Source organism: Urocampus carinirostris, chromosome 7, assembly GCF_059441175.1.
Source record: "Urocampus carinirostris isolate Australia breed hairy pipefish chromosome 7, RoL_Ucar_1.0, whole genome shotgun sequence".
In the NCBI taxonomy this organism is placed as follows: domain Eukaryota; kingdom Metazoa; phylum Chordata; class Actinopteri; order Syngnathiformes; family Syngnathidae; genus Urocampus; species Urocampus carinirostris.
Window position 1 is genome coordinate 16,593,532 of NC_142355.1, and position 16,712 is coordinate 16,610,243.

The 16,712-nt window shown below is 39.0% G+C and overlaps 1 protein-coding gene across 2 annotated transcripts in view; it reads right to left on the reverse strand.

The window, feature by feature from the left end:
• wwox (WW domain containing oxidoreductase) overlaps positions 1-16,712 on the reverse strand; it is a 295,918-nt gene that overhangs the window by 56,522 nt on the left and 222,684 nt on the right. Inside the window, exon 9 of one of the 2 annotated variants that reach the window (XM_088339911.1) lies at positions 6,052-6,085. The exons of the other annotated variant lie outside the window; for it this stretch is intronic. Within the exon in view, the coding sequence (XP_088196037.1) occupies positions 6,077-6,085 (9 nt within the window). The 3' untranslated portion in view covers positions 6,052-6,076. Of the gene's footprint in view, positions 1-6,051; positions 6,086-16,712 lie in introns of those variants that run through there. 2 annotated transcript variants of the gene reach the window in all.

Here is a 16,712-nt window from a genome sequence, read left to right on the forward strand (position 1 = left end):
AACACTTTCTGAAAGCAAAACAAAGCCTAACAGAGATGGCAAGACAGCGGAGGAGGCTTCCTGGTTTCTTATTTATGTCTTATTATAGCTACAGCGGCACCCGGCCGCAGACACACTCACCGGGGACGGGATGATGAACTACTCGACAAGACAGGTCGCTCACTCCAGGGACGACAGACTCGTCCTACACTTCAGCACTTCCGTACTTCCCGCACCAGCTTGTTGCTATCAAATCTTTTTCTCCCTGCGCACTCCCACTCAAATATTCAGTCAGACAAAAGGTGACCGCAACGAGACGTCCTACAGGTCATTTCCATTGGCAAAGGTTCTGTTTAATAATTGAGCGGTACCATTTTTGACACGGAGATAGAAATGTGGTAGCTTGAGGCTCGATCCAGACGGATGCAGTGGGATGATTGGTCAACAAATAGTTAAAGGAGCTGTATGGAATTTAAATGTTTAATTTAATGCTTAATCTCGTGACTTTTGTAATCATTGCAGCCTCTATAAATCTTCTTATGTTGCACGTGCAAGTACATTAATTTTTTTAGACATACAGTGGAACCTCGGTTTTCGAACGCCTCTCAGTTCGGACAAATCGGTGTCCGACCAAAAATTTCGAGAAATTCTTGCTTCGCTGTTCGGTCAAAAAATCGGAATTCGAATGCCGGTAATGAGTGAGTGTGTACACTAGGGTGCGATGCTGAGCGGCGTACAGGTGTTTTAGCCCCTTATTATGCCTCCGAAGAAAGTGCGTACAACTATTGCATTTAAGAAAGAAATAATAGCCAAATATGAAGAGGTGTGCGAGCGGCTTCTGCTGACCACCACAAAGGTAAGAAATCCTATTCATAAGATTACGATAACGCAAACGTACGATTAGCCTGGGTTAGCTTTAAGTTTACGTTAAACATTCAGGGTGTTGGAACGGAGCCCAACATTGAGGGTGTTGGAACGGAGCCCTCTTTCCAATGAACCGCTCACCACTTGTTGTGGAAACCCGGGTGCTAAATGACTTGTAAACTACCTGATTTTTTTATTTTTACACGTTCATGTTAGGGGAATCTTTCGTGCGGAAGATTACGATAACGCGAACGTACGATTAGCTTGGGTTAGCTTTATGTTTACGTTAAACATTCAAGGCAAACATTCAGTGTGTTGGAACGGATTAAAACGATTGACGTTATTTTTAATGGGAAAAATGATTTCGGTGATCAAACAAATCGGTTTTCGGACAGGGTTCTGGAACGGATTATGGTCGAGAACCGAGGTTCCACTCTACTGTTTTTTTTTTTTCATCTGTCTCGGGGTTTGGGGTGCCCTTTGGACTGTACTTCAAACAGGCATTCTCATATATATTTACAATTTTTATGCCACTCTTAAAAAAAAAAAAAATCGCAGTGAAGAGCATGAAGTTTTTAATTTTTACAGCACTCCCTCCTACCCCCAATTCTGCTGCTCGCCGTGTTCCACCACAAACAGCTTGGCTAAATGTAAGATTAAAGCAGATAGGCACTCAGTGAGAATTGACTTATGGTTAAGCCCTGTCCTCAAATCTGATGAGCCAATCGCAGTGCACGTAACCAACCCAATACAGTCGGAGACTCTCTGCTCTCCCGTCCATTAAAATGCATTGCAGTTAGTCAGTTTTTGTTCACTTTTTTTGTCTTACATTTTAAACTTTGAAAGGCTCAATGGTCATGAGGTACATACAAAATATGATATGAGGTATCCTGAGAGGCTGGGCGATAGGGTGTTGGTGGTCGTCCACAGCACCAACTCAACGTGGATAAAGTTAATAAGGATGTCTATATCTGTTCTAAAGTAAGTCAACATTGTATTTGGCGCAACATATTATCACTCTGCTGGAGAGAAATACAAAGTTATTTATAGCATTAACATTTATAACGTTAGGTTGATGTTAGCTAAGTACATCCCGTCACTTTGTTTACTGGGAGTTCAATGGCCCGTTTTGTGATTGTTATTGTATTTTGGTAGTCATACGTGGCTGAAGAAAATCTTACTAGGCAAGCATAGACTTTTCAACTAGATTAAGATTAATAACGATAGTAGCAAAAACAGAGCCCATTTTAAAGGTTATTTAGTTGATGATATATCACATGTCTTACCCTGCAGTGCATAAACAATGCTGATCGTCTATCTTGTTGTTTAGGACAGTGAAAAAAATGTATGACGTTTATCACGTTCAAATTGTGACCTGTATATTTTTTTCGGAAGCTGAAGCTTTTCATCGATCTCAACAATAAAATTATTTATACAACCTTTCAATGCATAGTTCAGGGCTCTATAGTGACATTGAGATTACAAGTGATATTTCTGGGCCTTAAATGCATTGTCTCTTGCTAAATGCCGCCTATTGAGACACTCGCCATATCGTTCCTCATATAATGTTTGTCTGAATCAGTAAAGGGGGAGGGGCTTAGCTATCAGGCCATCGTTAACACATACTTAATAGAGAAGATATTGTACATAAGGACCCCTCAAACAATGCACACCATCTTGCAAAAATAATAATGCATATTCACTCGTCGTTTTATTTCCAAAAAATAAAGTACCCTTTTTTAACATACTGTTCCTGCAGTGAAAAAAAAAAAAAATAAACAACAGAAAAAAACACATTTTGTTGATACTGTGCAAAAACAGCTAGGACATATTGAATTTATTGCAGTTTTATGTGTGAAGAAAACTTGCATTGTTTTCTTTCATTGCCATTTAAAGGGACAATGCGTATGGACAATGTGCCCACTAGTGGTTAAAAAACAAAAACATATTAAATTATTTGAATAATAGGCAAATATGCATGAATTATTAAATAAACAAGCTTTTTTTTATATCCGTAAATTGAGAAATTGAAATTACATATACATAAAATGAATCTCACCTGGAGGAAGCTGTACACCATTATGCCCTTGTGGGTTAAAAAATAAAAATTAAAAAATTGCAATTGTCAACGTTTGGTGGCATTGAGTCTCCGTAGTTTACATTATTCCCAGTGCTTTTGAGCACTTGTTTTTGGCTGTACTGGACTATAGAGCAACTTCTAATGGTCATAGATAAACACTGTCTTTTTAAAACAAGGACTACACAGAAAACGTTAAGGCGCTAGGGCCATCACAACCCTAAACACGCACACCCTATCTTGCCTTTGTATGAAAAAATCGGTCATCATATCTTATTTATCGCCTATTTTAGGAATTTTGCTGCTGATAAATGTCATCGCACTATTTTTTATTGAACTATTGTCACGGTGCACTCACAACTCTGGCTGTTCTTAAAACACTACCAAAAAAATATTTTTGCCTATTTATCCTGATATTCTTTTATTTAAATTTTCTCTTTTAGGTCTTAATTACATGTTTATCCTGTAGTGCCATATCTGATATTATTGTAGACAATGTTCACTATCTTGTCATAAATAACAATAAAGACCATTTTGATTCCAATATATTACATCTCAACTATACTTGCATAAAACGTTCTTGTTTGAGATGAAATGACAGAAAATGTTGAACTCCTCCCCCGGCCTATCCTATCACAGTTTCTAATTCTCCGGCATCTGCCGTGAGCTGACCTGCAGAAGTGCACGCGAATGTGCTCATTACTTGACTTAATGAGAAGACGGCACCACTGAGACGAGGACATGGACTTGACGGGAAGAGGAAATAAAGTGTCCCACGTTTGCTCTTCGTGCCACAGAGCTTGTAACGAAGCTGTAGTTGTTTTAAAGGAATTACCCTCACACCGACATGTTCTTCCTGTAAGTAAACCTTGTGTGCGTGCGTGTGTGTGTGCCTGGTTGGGGAAAATGAATGTCTATGAGCACAACACAATCCATCATATGATGAAAGCAGAGGTCATTTAGGAAATGATAGCAAGTAAGATATAGGCTTCTCCTTCCACTTCCAACACGCGTGTAAGAGGCCATCAGTTCATTGCATGGCCAAACCTTTCTTCTAATATTCTCTTTGACTTTGGTCCTTTGCTAAGAAAGACCACACACTTGAAGTCCAGATGTTGGTGTCAATTTAGCAGCAGAAAGTCATGTTCTGTTTTTGGTATTACGTAGGAGTGGTAGGTTAAAACAAACATGAATTAGGTCTTTGAGGCGGATTGTGAGCAAAAGAGTCTACATCAGTGGGGCGCATGGTCAAGCCAGGTCATGTCAAGTCATTTTAATTTGTATAGTCCTTAATCACAAAGAGTCTCAAAGGGCTGCACAGACCATAGACTATTGAAAACTACTATTATTACACCATCCCCTGATCTAAAACCTACATGAGGGCAAGGAAAAACTCAAAAACCTCACCATGAAAAAAATGAAGAAACCTTGAGAAAGGACCGCACATGTGGTAATCCCCCTTCCAGGATGACCAGGCTGCAATGGATGTTGCGATAACAAACAAAAACCTAAAAACTAAAATATAAAATAATTAAAGTATAATAGAAAATAAAACATAAAAAGGATGACCAGGTTGCAGTGGATGTAGCATTAACAACAAATAACACACATATTGTCAACCTGAAATACAGGTCATTCATAAGCTATATAATATAAGTGTGTTTTAAGCCTGGATTCCAACATTTCCACTAAGGTGATCAAATCTCAGAGGTCTCGTGAAACAGTGCTTGTGTGCTGTTAAAACAGCCTCCAGTTTCTTCACCTTTTTACATCGCTTGTTTCCAGTTAGCTTTTTGTAGTCGGCATCTTTCTTCGGTGGTGCGTCATGATATTATATTATTTGAAAACAACCACAGTCTCTTGGCAAATTAGGCTAACACAATTTTTTGGGATTTTGGTTAAAACATGTTTCATTTCCACTTGTCCTGGAAGCAGCGGCCCTCACAGTCACCATTCCTTTTTTTATTTATAGTCGCCATGTCAGGAATAAGGTGGCTTAAAATTCTCACAGAAAGCCCACGGAAAAATGGCCAAAGGGCTACTGCTATCATATGGTGAAATGGTGATTTTTATTTTATTTTTTTAAATTGTACATACTGTAGTCAACATTATTGGTGGGACACACATTATTAAATTTATGACAGAGTCCGGGGGCCAGTAAAAATTTAATCACGGGCCAATCTGGCCCCCGGGGCGGACTTTGGATATGTTTGATCTGAATTATATTTTACATTTGATTTTACATTATCAAGAGAGACATAGAAAAGGAGAGAGGAAAAAGAGAGGGGGACACTGAGTGAGAGGAAAAGAGAAACAAATGAGAGGGATAAAAGAAAGAGAGTGACAAAGACATCAAAGCAAAGAAAGAGAAATACAAAGGAGAGCAGAGAGAGAGAGAGAGAGAGAGAGAGAGAGAGAGAGAGAGAGAGAGAGAGAGAGAGAGAGAGAGAGAGAGAGAGAGAGAGAGAGAGAGAGAGAAAGAGAGGATGAAAACATGGATACAATTATTGGAGTCTATCATTTTTGCTTTCGGTTAAAAAACAGCACTTTATCATCAATATAGAACTGTTTTGAATCAGTGCATACTCTTTATCTATATTCTCTGATAATTATTATAATTTAATTGATTGAGTTTTTATATTACAATAGTTGGTGTAAAAATGATTTTTATGTATTCATATCGATCTTTCTGCAGCGCTTAATTATTTCACTTTCCAAATGGAGATTTTTTTCATGAACATACACATTAATTCCTTTCTCATCCTCGTTGACAGATTAATCACACGCGTCAATTATTGACAATAACCTCAATGTACAATGCAAACATCCGTCACTCTGTTCTAAATCATTTCAGCCTTCTAACAGAAACAATCATATTTCCATTGATTACCAATCAACACAAGGACGTATTGATAATGTGCAAACACAAACATGCACACGCATGCACACTAACATGGAATTCAACATTCAAGTCAAGCTTCATGTTGTTTTTCAAGTCGTTCACATTTTGAAATATGGTTCATTTAATTTATGATACCATTAGGTTTTTTTGGGGTTTTTTTTTTAATCGTGTGTACCTTAAGTTGGCCTTCATGTTTCCATTGCTTGTGCCCAGCACATATTTGTTCCAACTAGCAGCTAGCTCGGCCAATGTGGCTACCAGGTCTAAAATAGAATATAATGTATTGTCATTAAAACATCTCCAATGTGCAATGATATTAAAAAGTGACATGATGGTGCAACATAATTTACAATAACATAAAATAGAGATACAATGCCACATTACTAAATAGGTTAAGGGTAATAGTATAAAAATAAACAATATTACAAAAAATACAATCAAATAAATAACTGAAACATCCGTTGTTGTTAATCCCCATTTATAGGAGCTAGAGTCATCGATGCCGATATTAGCAGTGAGCTTCATCAACATGGTTGTTAAAATTGACGGAAATAAAATACGGTTATTAGTAGGGATGCTCGATAACTGTTCTGCATATCTGATAAAATGCTGCATTCGCATTTAAGAGCGCCATTTTAAAGTTCAACGTGGTTCATTCTTTTCAACTCACAATATCTTAACTGCTCAAAGCACTATCCAAAATAAATCTAATTAAATATACAAATGCTGATGCATAGTGGAGAAACTATATAAAGTAAACATAACCTTTGGCCAATTACTGCCATGGACATCTCTCATAGTGGTGTACGTGAGCATCATTTATGGTGGCGATGACTTTCTAGAGGAGTACTGAAAAAAGTGAAAAAATAAAGTAATACGTTGCGTCCTGATAACTATCGGTGCTTAACTAATTGTTATCACTCGCGAGCAAAGCGAATTATGTATAAGGGCACATAGCTCGACAGCCTGACAACAGTAGCTGAGAGACTGGCACTGAAAAAGCTGCGGTTAATCATGGACAACTCATCACATCCACTACACAGCATTATATCCAGACAGAAGAGCAGTTCAGCGACAGACTGCTGTCACTGTCTTGTGCCACGGAAAGAGATATTTTCTTCCTCATGCCATGAGGCTCTTTAACTCCACCCAGCGGAGTAAAGGCCCACATTAAACAACACCCCCTACATTGCATATTACCGTACTTTTATTGCAGTGTGTATTTTATGTAGCACTATTTAAATACTCTATACAACACGCTACAGTGGGTATTAGCCCGTCACATTGGGTATTTGTATATTGTATTCCTTTTGCTTTATTATTGTATTGTTCTCAGCGAAGGGATGCTGCTGGAAATGTGAATTTCCCTGCAGGGATGAATAAAGTATCTATCTATCTATCTATCTATCTATCAAGTATGTATATCTGTTTGTCTGTCTGTAAAAAAATGGGGGGAGGAGTTTAGATGTGACCACCATCTTTCACAGGCAGTCAGCAATCAAGTAGGTCACTCTAGGTGTGAAAATTCCCCAAAAAACTGGCTCAGCACTTTTGATTTTGTTGCTATTTACCAAAAAGACATTCCACTCTTCCAGACCAGAACATCATTCAATTTTGACAGAATGTCTGCAGACAGTTAGATGTAGACGTAAGATCTTAGGCCAGAGCCAGAACCGAAATTCAGGTTCGGGCTGGGCCGTGCCGGGCTTCTCTCTCCCTGCCTTTATTTTTTACACCAGTCATTGTTCTTTCTTTCATTTTCTTTGTTTTAAGGTCTTACTGCTGTTGGGGTCTATGTTCCAATTTCCAACCCGTCTAAATGATGGACAGCCTTAAATGATTTAATCAACTCTTAAGGAATTCCGTCATTGATGGGGAAAATAGTTAATGTAATCTCAACTGAAACAGAAATATGAAATATGTAAATGTTTATACAGTCTCAGGTTTTTGTGTTGCGTGGTGGAAGATCCGCGGGATGGATTCTTGCGCAGCAAAGCCAGCGTTGCCATCCTCGGCACGCTCAAAGGCAGCACTGTCGGACCCAGAGAAGTGGGTTGAATATCAACACCATCTTTTACAGGGAGTCAGGTAGGTTATCCCAGATGTGAAAACTGCCCAAAAAACGGACTCTGTTTTTTTGGTTTTGCTGACTCAGCAACTTTCCCGGAAAGACATTCTGCACTCTCAAGTCAGGGCAATTTAGGCCAGGATTATAATATTTTACGAGCATTTAAACAGGTCACTCTAGAGGTAAATAACGCCGCCAAAAAGGGAAATGCTTCTCAAAAATGGTTTTACATCTCGATGCGAGTGCTGCTCTAATGGGTCACAGCCATTTTTGTTTCTGTTATGGATTTGTTAAGGTTTGATTTGATTAGATTTTTTACGTAACGTCGTCTTTGGCATGAAATTTGACATGACATGAAAAAAATACAATTTTATTTTACCCATCAACATGGTGCTACAAGTAAACAAACTGTGGCGTTTACAGACAAACAAAGGGTGACCTTAAAGTGTTGAGCACCTGTCGTTGCCTGACAGAGTGCGAGGCGGACGGACGAGGTTTTTATCTGCGTGACAGAGTGAAGGATGCACGGCCACGTTCCACTCGGATGCTCTTGTCCTTTTAGTAAATCAGACCTCACTGTTGTCACCTGCTTCAGCCGCGGTCACACATCATTGCTGTCACTCTTACATGATGTCGACCACACACACACACAGAAACAGGCACACACAAAGTGTAGTTTCCCCACACTTAAGGCGATGATATGAAGACAAACCGAATGCTAGGAGTGAATGGACTCTGTGTTGTTTTTGGAGGACCAAGACAATACAGTAATCTCTCGCTGTATCGCGGTTTACTTTTCGCAGTTTTACTTATTTGGGGAGTTGTATTTGGCATTCTGATTAGCTAATCAGTCATCCCGCCCCGTTTCTGCCTGTGTCTGGCTGTACATCAACATTATTAAGGTTGTTATTGTTGCTATTGATATATCATAACTAATATTATTATATTATTACTATTGTTGTTATTATCATTGGTGTATTTAATAGGGAAGATGAAGGGGTAGGGAATATAAGCATCTGCTTCTTACTACCCCTTTTCGAACATATTATGAAACATTACTTTTTTGTTGAGTTATTGTTTTTGTTCTGTTTTTATTTTAATGTTCGAAATAAAGTTTTCATTCATTCATCCATTCATTCATTCAAGGTCCAGGATGTATTTGTATTTTTCAATTTCGAGCTTCTCTAAAGGCCATCATGTCAACAAAATGCTTCGGACCCACAAAAGCACCAAAAGGTAGAGGAAGATGCTTTCTATCGCCCACAAAGTTGAATTCCTTCAAATGCTAAAGGAAGATAAAAACATTTTCACGCCCCATTTTTGTTTTCTCAATAACGTCCATATGATGGCCACAAAATATAATTACGTATACAGTAATAATGGGCAGCAAGGTGGCGCAGTGGTTAGCGTGTGCGGCATAGTTCTGAGGTCATGAGATCGCACCTTCCTGTGTGGAGTTTGGATGTTCTCCCCGTGCTTGCGTGGTTTACCTCCGGCCACTGCGGTTTCCTCCCACATTCCAAAAACATAAATGTCAGGTTAATTAGGCGGTCCAAATTGTCCCTATGTGTGAATGAACGAGTAACCTGTCTGTCTCTGTGTGCCCCGAGATTGCCTGGCATCCAGTTCAGGGTGTCCCCTGCCCGCTGCCCAAACACAGCTGGGATGTTGTGTATGTTGTCTCAACAAATGTTATTCAAACAACTGGAGGAGCTTTTCACCTATTGGTTGATTGATGCACAAATAAATTCAAAGGCCTTCCTCAGTTAGTAGGCAGCCACTAAGCAGCCATCACTATCAACCAAATATAACCATATTTCTACATATGGCCGGATGGATGCTCCATTTTCTAGAAGTGTATAGACTGAATGTAGGTGCCGTGTCTATAATCACCTGGCCTTGTACTGTTTTGCATTTAATGTGGGATAAAATATTCTCTATCAGTCAAGAAATATGGAAGTTATAGACTAAAATTGGTACAGTTGTCCCATTTACACAAAAAAGACAACGCTTGAAAGAATGACTTCAATTGTAGTGACTGTATTCTCCTGCATCAGACATTAATAATCAATCCACATAATCACAAAGACGGGAGAAGGTAAAAAGATCGATAGAGATCGCTCCTGCAAGACGTATCGCTTTACGAATGATTTTCCACCTCTCGCGTACTTTACGCACTTCCCCTTACGCGTCTATAAAGAAGACGAGGAGGATGGAGATACTCGGTTGCTGTTGCGCTACATCACCGGCTGTCATGACATCACCGCCTGTTCGCAAAAGCTGTTGGAGCATTTATTCAATATCCTTGAGAACAGTCCATAAATTGCACTTATTATTGTGCCTTTTCTTTTCCCTAGGAAGACAGTTCAGTGTATGAGTACCAAAAAATAAGTCTTCGCTTAGTATCATGCTGCTTTGGCTCTAAATAAACCTCTGTCCAAATAATACACTAAAATCAAGTAAATGTTTTTATCCCAGTAAACCAAGAACAGGCTCTTTGGCAGCAGTAGAACAGTAAACAAAACTCATATTACGTGCATTTTGTGAAGTACATTCAGTGGTTGTCTGAGAAGTCTTACAAAAGAACTTATTCTCAACAGTTTGACAAATGACGTTTGTCGTTTTTAACATTTTAAAGATTGGCATCAGTTCTTTAAACTCCCTGCATTACATTTTAATTACGTTTGTCAGGCACAGTATGGCATAAATCTCTAGCTCTATGTTGTAGCAAAATATACACGTCTAAAATGTGTAATGCATGTCATCAAAACTGTAACGGTTGGATGCCACTTGAGCCAGACTTTTCAGAAAGTCTCGTTTAACTGTCTAACTATTCTCGTTAAATGTTCATGCATCACTGAGAAACTGCCATGATACACAAAGTCTACTTAGCAAACTTTACAAGTAGTCTTTTTATTTACCATATGTAGGTTCCCATGCTCCCAAACCTGAGAACTTTTGGTACACATACTTTATTTTGACACGGTTATTTCTGTATGTTACCACTTGCGCATGGGCAACTCTCATCAGAGATTTTAATGATGTAAGAAGCCTCACCCTGTTGGATAATTGTGTCTGGCGACAATGGAATTTATTGTCGACTATTCCAATTTTTTATTTTTTTTCATTAACAACGTCGACTAATCGGAGCAGCCTTACCCAGATGTTAATACAAAGACGTGGAGGAAGAAAAATAGTCCTCCTTCGGCAACATTTTTTGATGAGTTTGTTGGGAGAATTAAGATGAGAATTGACTTATGAACAACACACTACTACAGCAAAGTCCCCTGATGACATCGCCATCTGAATTGAGCCTTGAAGAGAGCAATCGGTGTGGTGAAGGTATTGAATTTAGCATCCTGCAGGACACCAAATCACAGACGCCCACCCGCCTTCATCAAGCCCTGCAGGCTCCTCCTCTTCCCCTGGGCTGGCTTCTGTGATTGGAATGAGAGCTAATGGTCCTGAAAGAAGGAGAGGAGCCACTTTTCCACCCTTATCTCTTAACTCCCCCCACACAAATGTATATACACACACTTGCATGCAAAGTGCATGATGCGAAAAAATAATATTGGTTTAATTGTGAAAAAACATCAAAAGAACAAGAAAGGGAATGCGCGGCGCAAGACTCTTTCCCGAGAAAAAAGCGTAAAATGGACGAGGATGTCGACGTTAAAGGGATACAAAGTCATTTAATAGGAAGCTTAAAATAGTCATAAATATTGAATTAATCATTTATAATAGATCTTAAAGTAAGTGCGCTCCTTGAAGTATTAGATGTGCTGGTGGGGCGGAGGAGGGGGCGCTGCCTGATAAGAGACAGAAAATGATAAAATAAAAAGAAACCCCGGAGACATTTCCTCATTCCTTGCGCTAACGTCTCTTCACTAACGCAGATGAATATTCATCTTTAACACAGACAAGAAAGCATTAAAACAGCCAAAGTTAATGTCCACTTAGCATTCTTATTTATCTTCTACATTGGCCAAGATATTCCCTATATTGAATTCACAGTGCAGCACGGTGCCCTAGTGGGAAACATATTTGCTTCAGCGTAGGGAAGTTTCACTTTTGGCTTTTAACTTTTTTAATTTACTGGCATTGAAGCGGACAGTGTGTTTTATTTAGCGCATCCAAGTGGTAGATAAAATACTTCATTCAGTTAAAAAACAATATTAATTGAGTGACTATGCCTGTCTTACACCTTTGTGTTCATTTTTTTATAAGCGGAGGAAAGTGATGAGAAACAAGAGTATCTGTATGGATGTTAGGAGCGGACTGTATGAGAGTGTGATTGTGCAGAGAATTGGAGCCTGAACGCAGATTTGAGAGGGAAATTAAATGTTTTTGTGATGAATTGTTTGAGGAGTATGTTAGGAGTGACAAGATTGGATAGATTAATAAATGAAATTGTGAGAGACAGGACTGGAGTAGTAGTGGAACTAAGCAAGCGAGTGGATAAGAGAGTACTCGGTTGGTTTGGACACATGGAGAGGATAGATGAGGAGCGAATGTTGATCTACAGAGCATAAGTATATAGAAGGAGACCGAGAGGAAGGCCGCGATTGACGTGGATGGATGGCGTTATGAGTGCACTGCAGGAAAAAGGTCTAAATGTAGTGGAAGCTAGAGCTCTTGTTGGTGATAGGAATGAATGGAAAGGTGTTGTGAAAGGATAGTGGGATGTTTAGACGTGTTCTAAGGGATGGGCAGGGCACCTGTATGATGCGGCAGGGGTAAACCAGTGAAAGCTGTCGGGCCCTGCTGTTGAACAGAGTGTGTTGTGTCAGTCTGACCCGAGTGACATAGCCGCTTTTGTTGTGTCCCGTTTTATCTGGAGGGACGATAGCATGACCAACTTGGGTGCCGAGGTGCCTAACTTGTTTGGGTGTTTGGACATTTGGGTTGGCCATGGTCCAAAAAAAATTGTGTGTGTTTTTTTTGCTATTTTTCCCCTTTTAATTTTCTTTGTTATTGTATGTGTTGTCTTGCTGTCGGTCACCCCTCTTGGTGGATACGACCAAGGTAGATAGATAGATAGATTGTTATAAGGACATAAAAGCTGATCCAGCGATTTCAGCATTGTATTTTAAAGTTCTAAATGTGGCTTATTTGTGAGTATTTACAGTATGTTTTTTTTAACATTTAATGTGTTTATTCAAACATTATAATTATTTCAACTTTTTTTATGTAACGGGCCGGATTAAAAAAGCTTATCTGGCTGAGTATAGTCCATTGAATCAGTTATGGCAATTTTCAATGGACAAAACGTAACCTAACTCCGATTTTTTTAGTTGATGTCAATCAGCAGTGCAGGCGTCAATTATTTTTTGTCCTCTGTTCCTCGAGGGTCACGCGGTGAAGTTAAGGACATTGAGGGCTTCTCTCATCTTCTCATCGTTGCTTCTCCTGCTGACTCTGCATCCTGCGCCTGGAAGCGAGCCGGTGACCCAAAACTATTCACTTACTTCCCCAGGAAGCCCCTCTATGCGCATGGTCGTGCAGGCTTGAGATAAAGAGGGAATTAAGGCTGAGCTGGCACCTTCACAGATAGTACACAGCGGTGTGGATGTGTCGAGGAGAGAGAAGTGTTCAATCTGGGCTGTCACCAGGGTTATTTTTTTCTTTATTTTTTGTTGAGGAATATCATTCAGTAGCAAGAAAAATAGTGTTGCGTGTGGAAATATACTCGGACAGGGATGAGCAGTCGGGATTTCCCCCCAAAAATCAATACAAGTATACCAGAACCTCAGCTGACTTGGACAGAGGATTAAATAAATATTGAAACACAGAACAGGAACATAATACAGTATTATTTGTAGTATCATTTTAGTATTCATGACACTCTGTCAAATTGCATATTGTTAAGTTTATTCTGTTTTTAATACTGGAAACCTGCACAGGTCATTGCATAGGAAGCCAGTTTTATAGTTGGACTATTATTCCTCACTACTATTTGTTGTTTTTACTACTACTATGTACTGTTTACATAATTGTCAGATTGGCCAATAATGTTGCTGTTCTTTGAATTCCACACCCTTTGGAGATGACCTGCCTTTGAAACCTTGGAGATTTAATCCAAATAAAGGGCTAAGGAGAGGGCTTTCAGAACAGATTTGGAATTTGGCATTGTGAGAGTTTCTTGTACAGCCTTCTCCAGTTCTCCTTGTGAGTTAAACATTTATTGAGGTCTTCTCTCCTTATTTTAACTGGCTACCATAACTATAAACTTCCATCCATCCATCCATCCATTATCTGCACCGCTTATCCTCAGTAGAATCGCGGGGTTGCTGGAGCCCATCCCAGCTATCTTCGGGCAGTGGGCAGGGAACACCCTGAACTTGTTGCCAGCCAGTCGCAGGGCACACAGGGACGGACAATTCGCCCGCTCATTCACACATAAGGACAATTTGGACCAGCCAATTAACATGACATGCATGTTTTTGGAATGTGGGAGGAAACCGGAGTGCCCGGTGGAGACCCACGCAAGCACGGGGAGAACATGCAAACTCCACACGGGAGCCTGTATTTCCTCTCACTATGTGATAATAAAAATGGTTTATTTATTTTCAGTTTTCATTTAATCAATATTATTAATGAATTAAAGTGTAATACTGTGGGGAATATATATATATATATATATATATATATATATATATATATATATATAAAAAGAAAAAAAAAAATATATATATATATATATATATATATATATATATAAAATCTTACTACATTTCAATGAGGTTTTAATATACAAGATATTGTTTAGTGGTGGACTAAAATCAACACCCGATTTATTTTACGGCTAATTGCACTTGTGTCTGTAGTAGGTACCCATATTGGCTGCCCTCTGGTGGCTGTTTAGGGATCAGGAAAATATTTCAAGAATAGTAAACTGCTATTTTTTCATGCAATTTTAAAGGAATACATTGCTTGGATTTATTCAGCATGTGTAGATATGAGTAGGCACCTGAAATATGTGTACTATATTTAGTATGAGTCAGAAATTGGTATTTTTACTAAGAATAGATTGACGTTGCCAATGTCGCAATATGACTTACAGTATTTAAACATGGATAACAGAGTGTTTTTTAACCTAAAAAATTAACTCAAAGTTTGGGTGTGCGTTACACATGAGGTTTTTTCAACAATGATTGATAATTTGATGAATATAGCTGAACACAATCGCGAAACATTGGAAGCAACAGGAACAGAACCCGGATTGCGACAGAGAGTTTGCCAAATCCTCATCAGAAGATGACATATGACAATGCATTATATTTTATCTTGTTATCACACACTTTTAATTCACAGTACCAGAGACAAATGTTAGATGAAAGGGAAACAGAAGGTTGTCCTGGAAGATATAAAGGCAGACAAAAGCACTATCAGGGAAGCAACTCTCACATTAAATAAATATATTGTAAACTTTATGAGGGTATCGTGTTCATAGTTTATTTTGTTCATGAATGATTTGAATCATGGCAGCACTTATTCAACAACTGTTGTCACTTACAATTCTTAGTTTGATCTAAGAAAATGTTAAACAAAATGTAATACCGATTTTAATCAAAAATTAGGGGAGAGCGTTCTACATGGATAAATACAAACATTTGTGTTGTCTTTGTCAGATATTAGCATTGGATGTTGGGTCAATATCAGTCCCTTACTGAATGATTGAACGGCTGGATCACTGAATGGCTAGATGGATGGATGGATGGATAAATGGATAAATAAATGAATTGATGGATGAATAGCTAGATGGATGGCTATCTAACTGTATAGTATATAAGCTGGATGGCTGCATAGCTGGACGGACGACTGGTGGACAGACAGACACAAAATAATTGTATTGTTCCTATTTTTTTACCAAAACAGCCAGGCACTAACCACCATGATTGTATTTTATCTGTATTTCTCTTTACATATTTTAGTACAATGTAGTGCTCGTAGCATACATGTTTTATAACTTATATATACTTATATAACTGACAATCAAGAGACAGATTAAGGTTTATGTACAAGTAATCTATTCCAAACACCAATCCCCATCTTCTTCGGATAAAATTCAATATCTGACAATACATACGTTGCTATCTGTATTGTATCAGAAGTTTTTTTTTTTTTAATGACAACGAAAACCTGTTGCGCCCATGACCTCACGTCAAGAAACTTGTATGTAACACGAGGCAAAATGAAGAATATCTATTTGAGGTGGTGGGCTCCTTTCAGCTCATCGATATGACCGAGTGCCACGGGGCCCGGGGGGCCACTGGGGGGTTAATAAGGCAGCGGGGATAATACAAGCGTTGGCAGCAAATTGTGTCGCGAAGGCGCACACACAGCGGGGGAGAAGGACACCGACTGCTCAGTATGCAGCCGTGACATTGTCCACATCTGATACGGGACATTAGCCCCAACTCCTTCCATACACGGCTGCCCTTCACTTTATATTACTTTATGTTAATAGAAAAATATTACATACAGCGTCGTTTGTCTTTGTTAGCGTGCCACCCCGGACGCTGATTTAAATGCATGTGTTTACCTCTTACAGACAGGTGAAGACAGGGGGCAGGGCAGGTGACTGACTATGTGGGTGTCTGCGTGTTTTTGTGCAAGTGTGTGTTTGTTTGTATGATGAGATGGTACACACATACGCACCTCATTCTGATTTATTGATCCGGCCCACCCCCTTCCTGGGACTCAACTGGGACACACACAGATTTTTAAATTGTCCAACAGTTTCGCTTGGTGTCTAAATTGGGCTGGTTTTTTTTTTAAGAAAAATAATACTTGAATTTGTACAATTCTCTGTTAAAGGA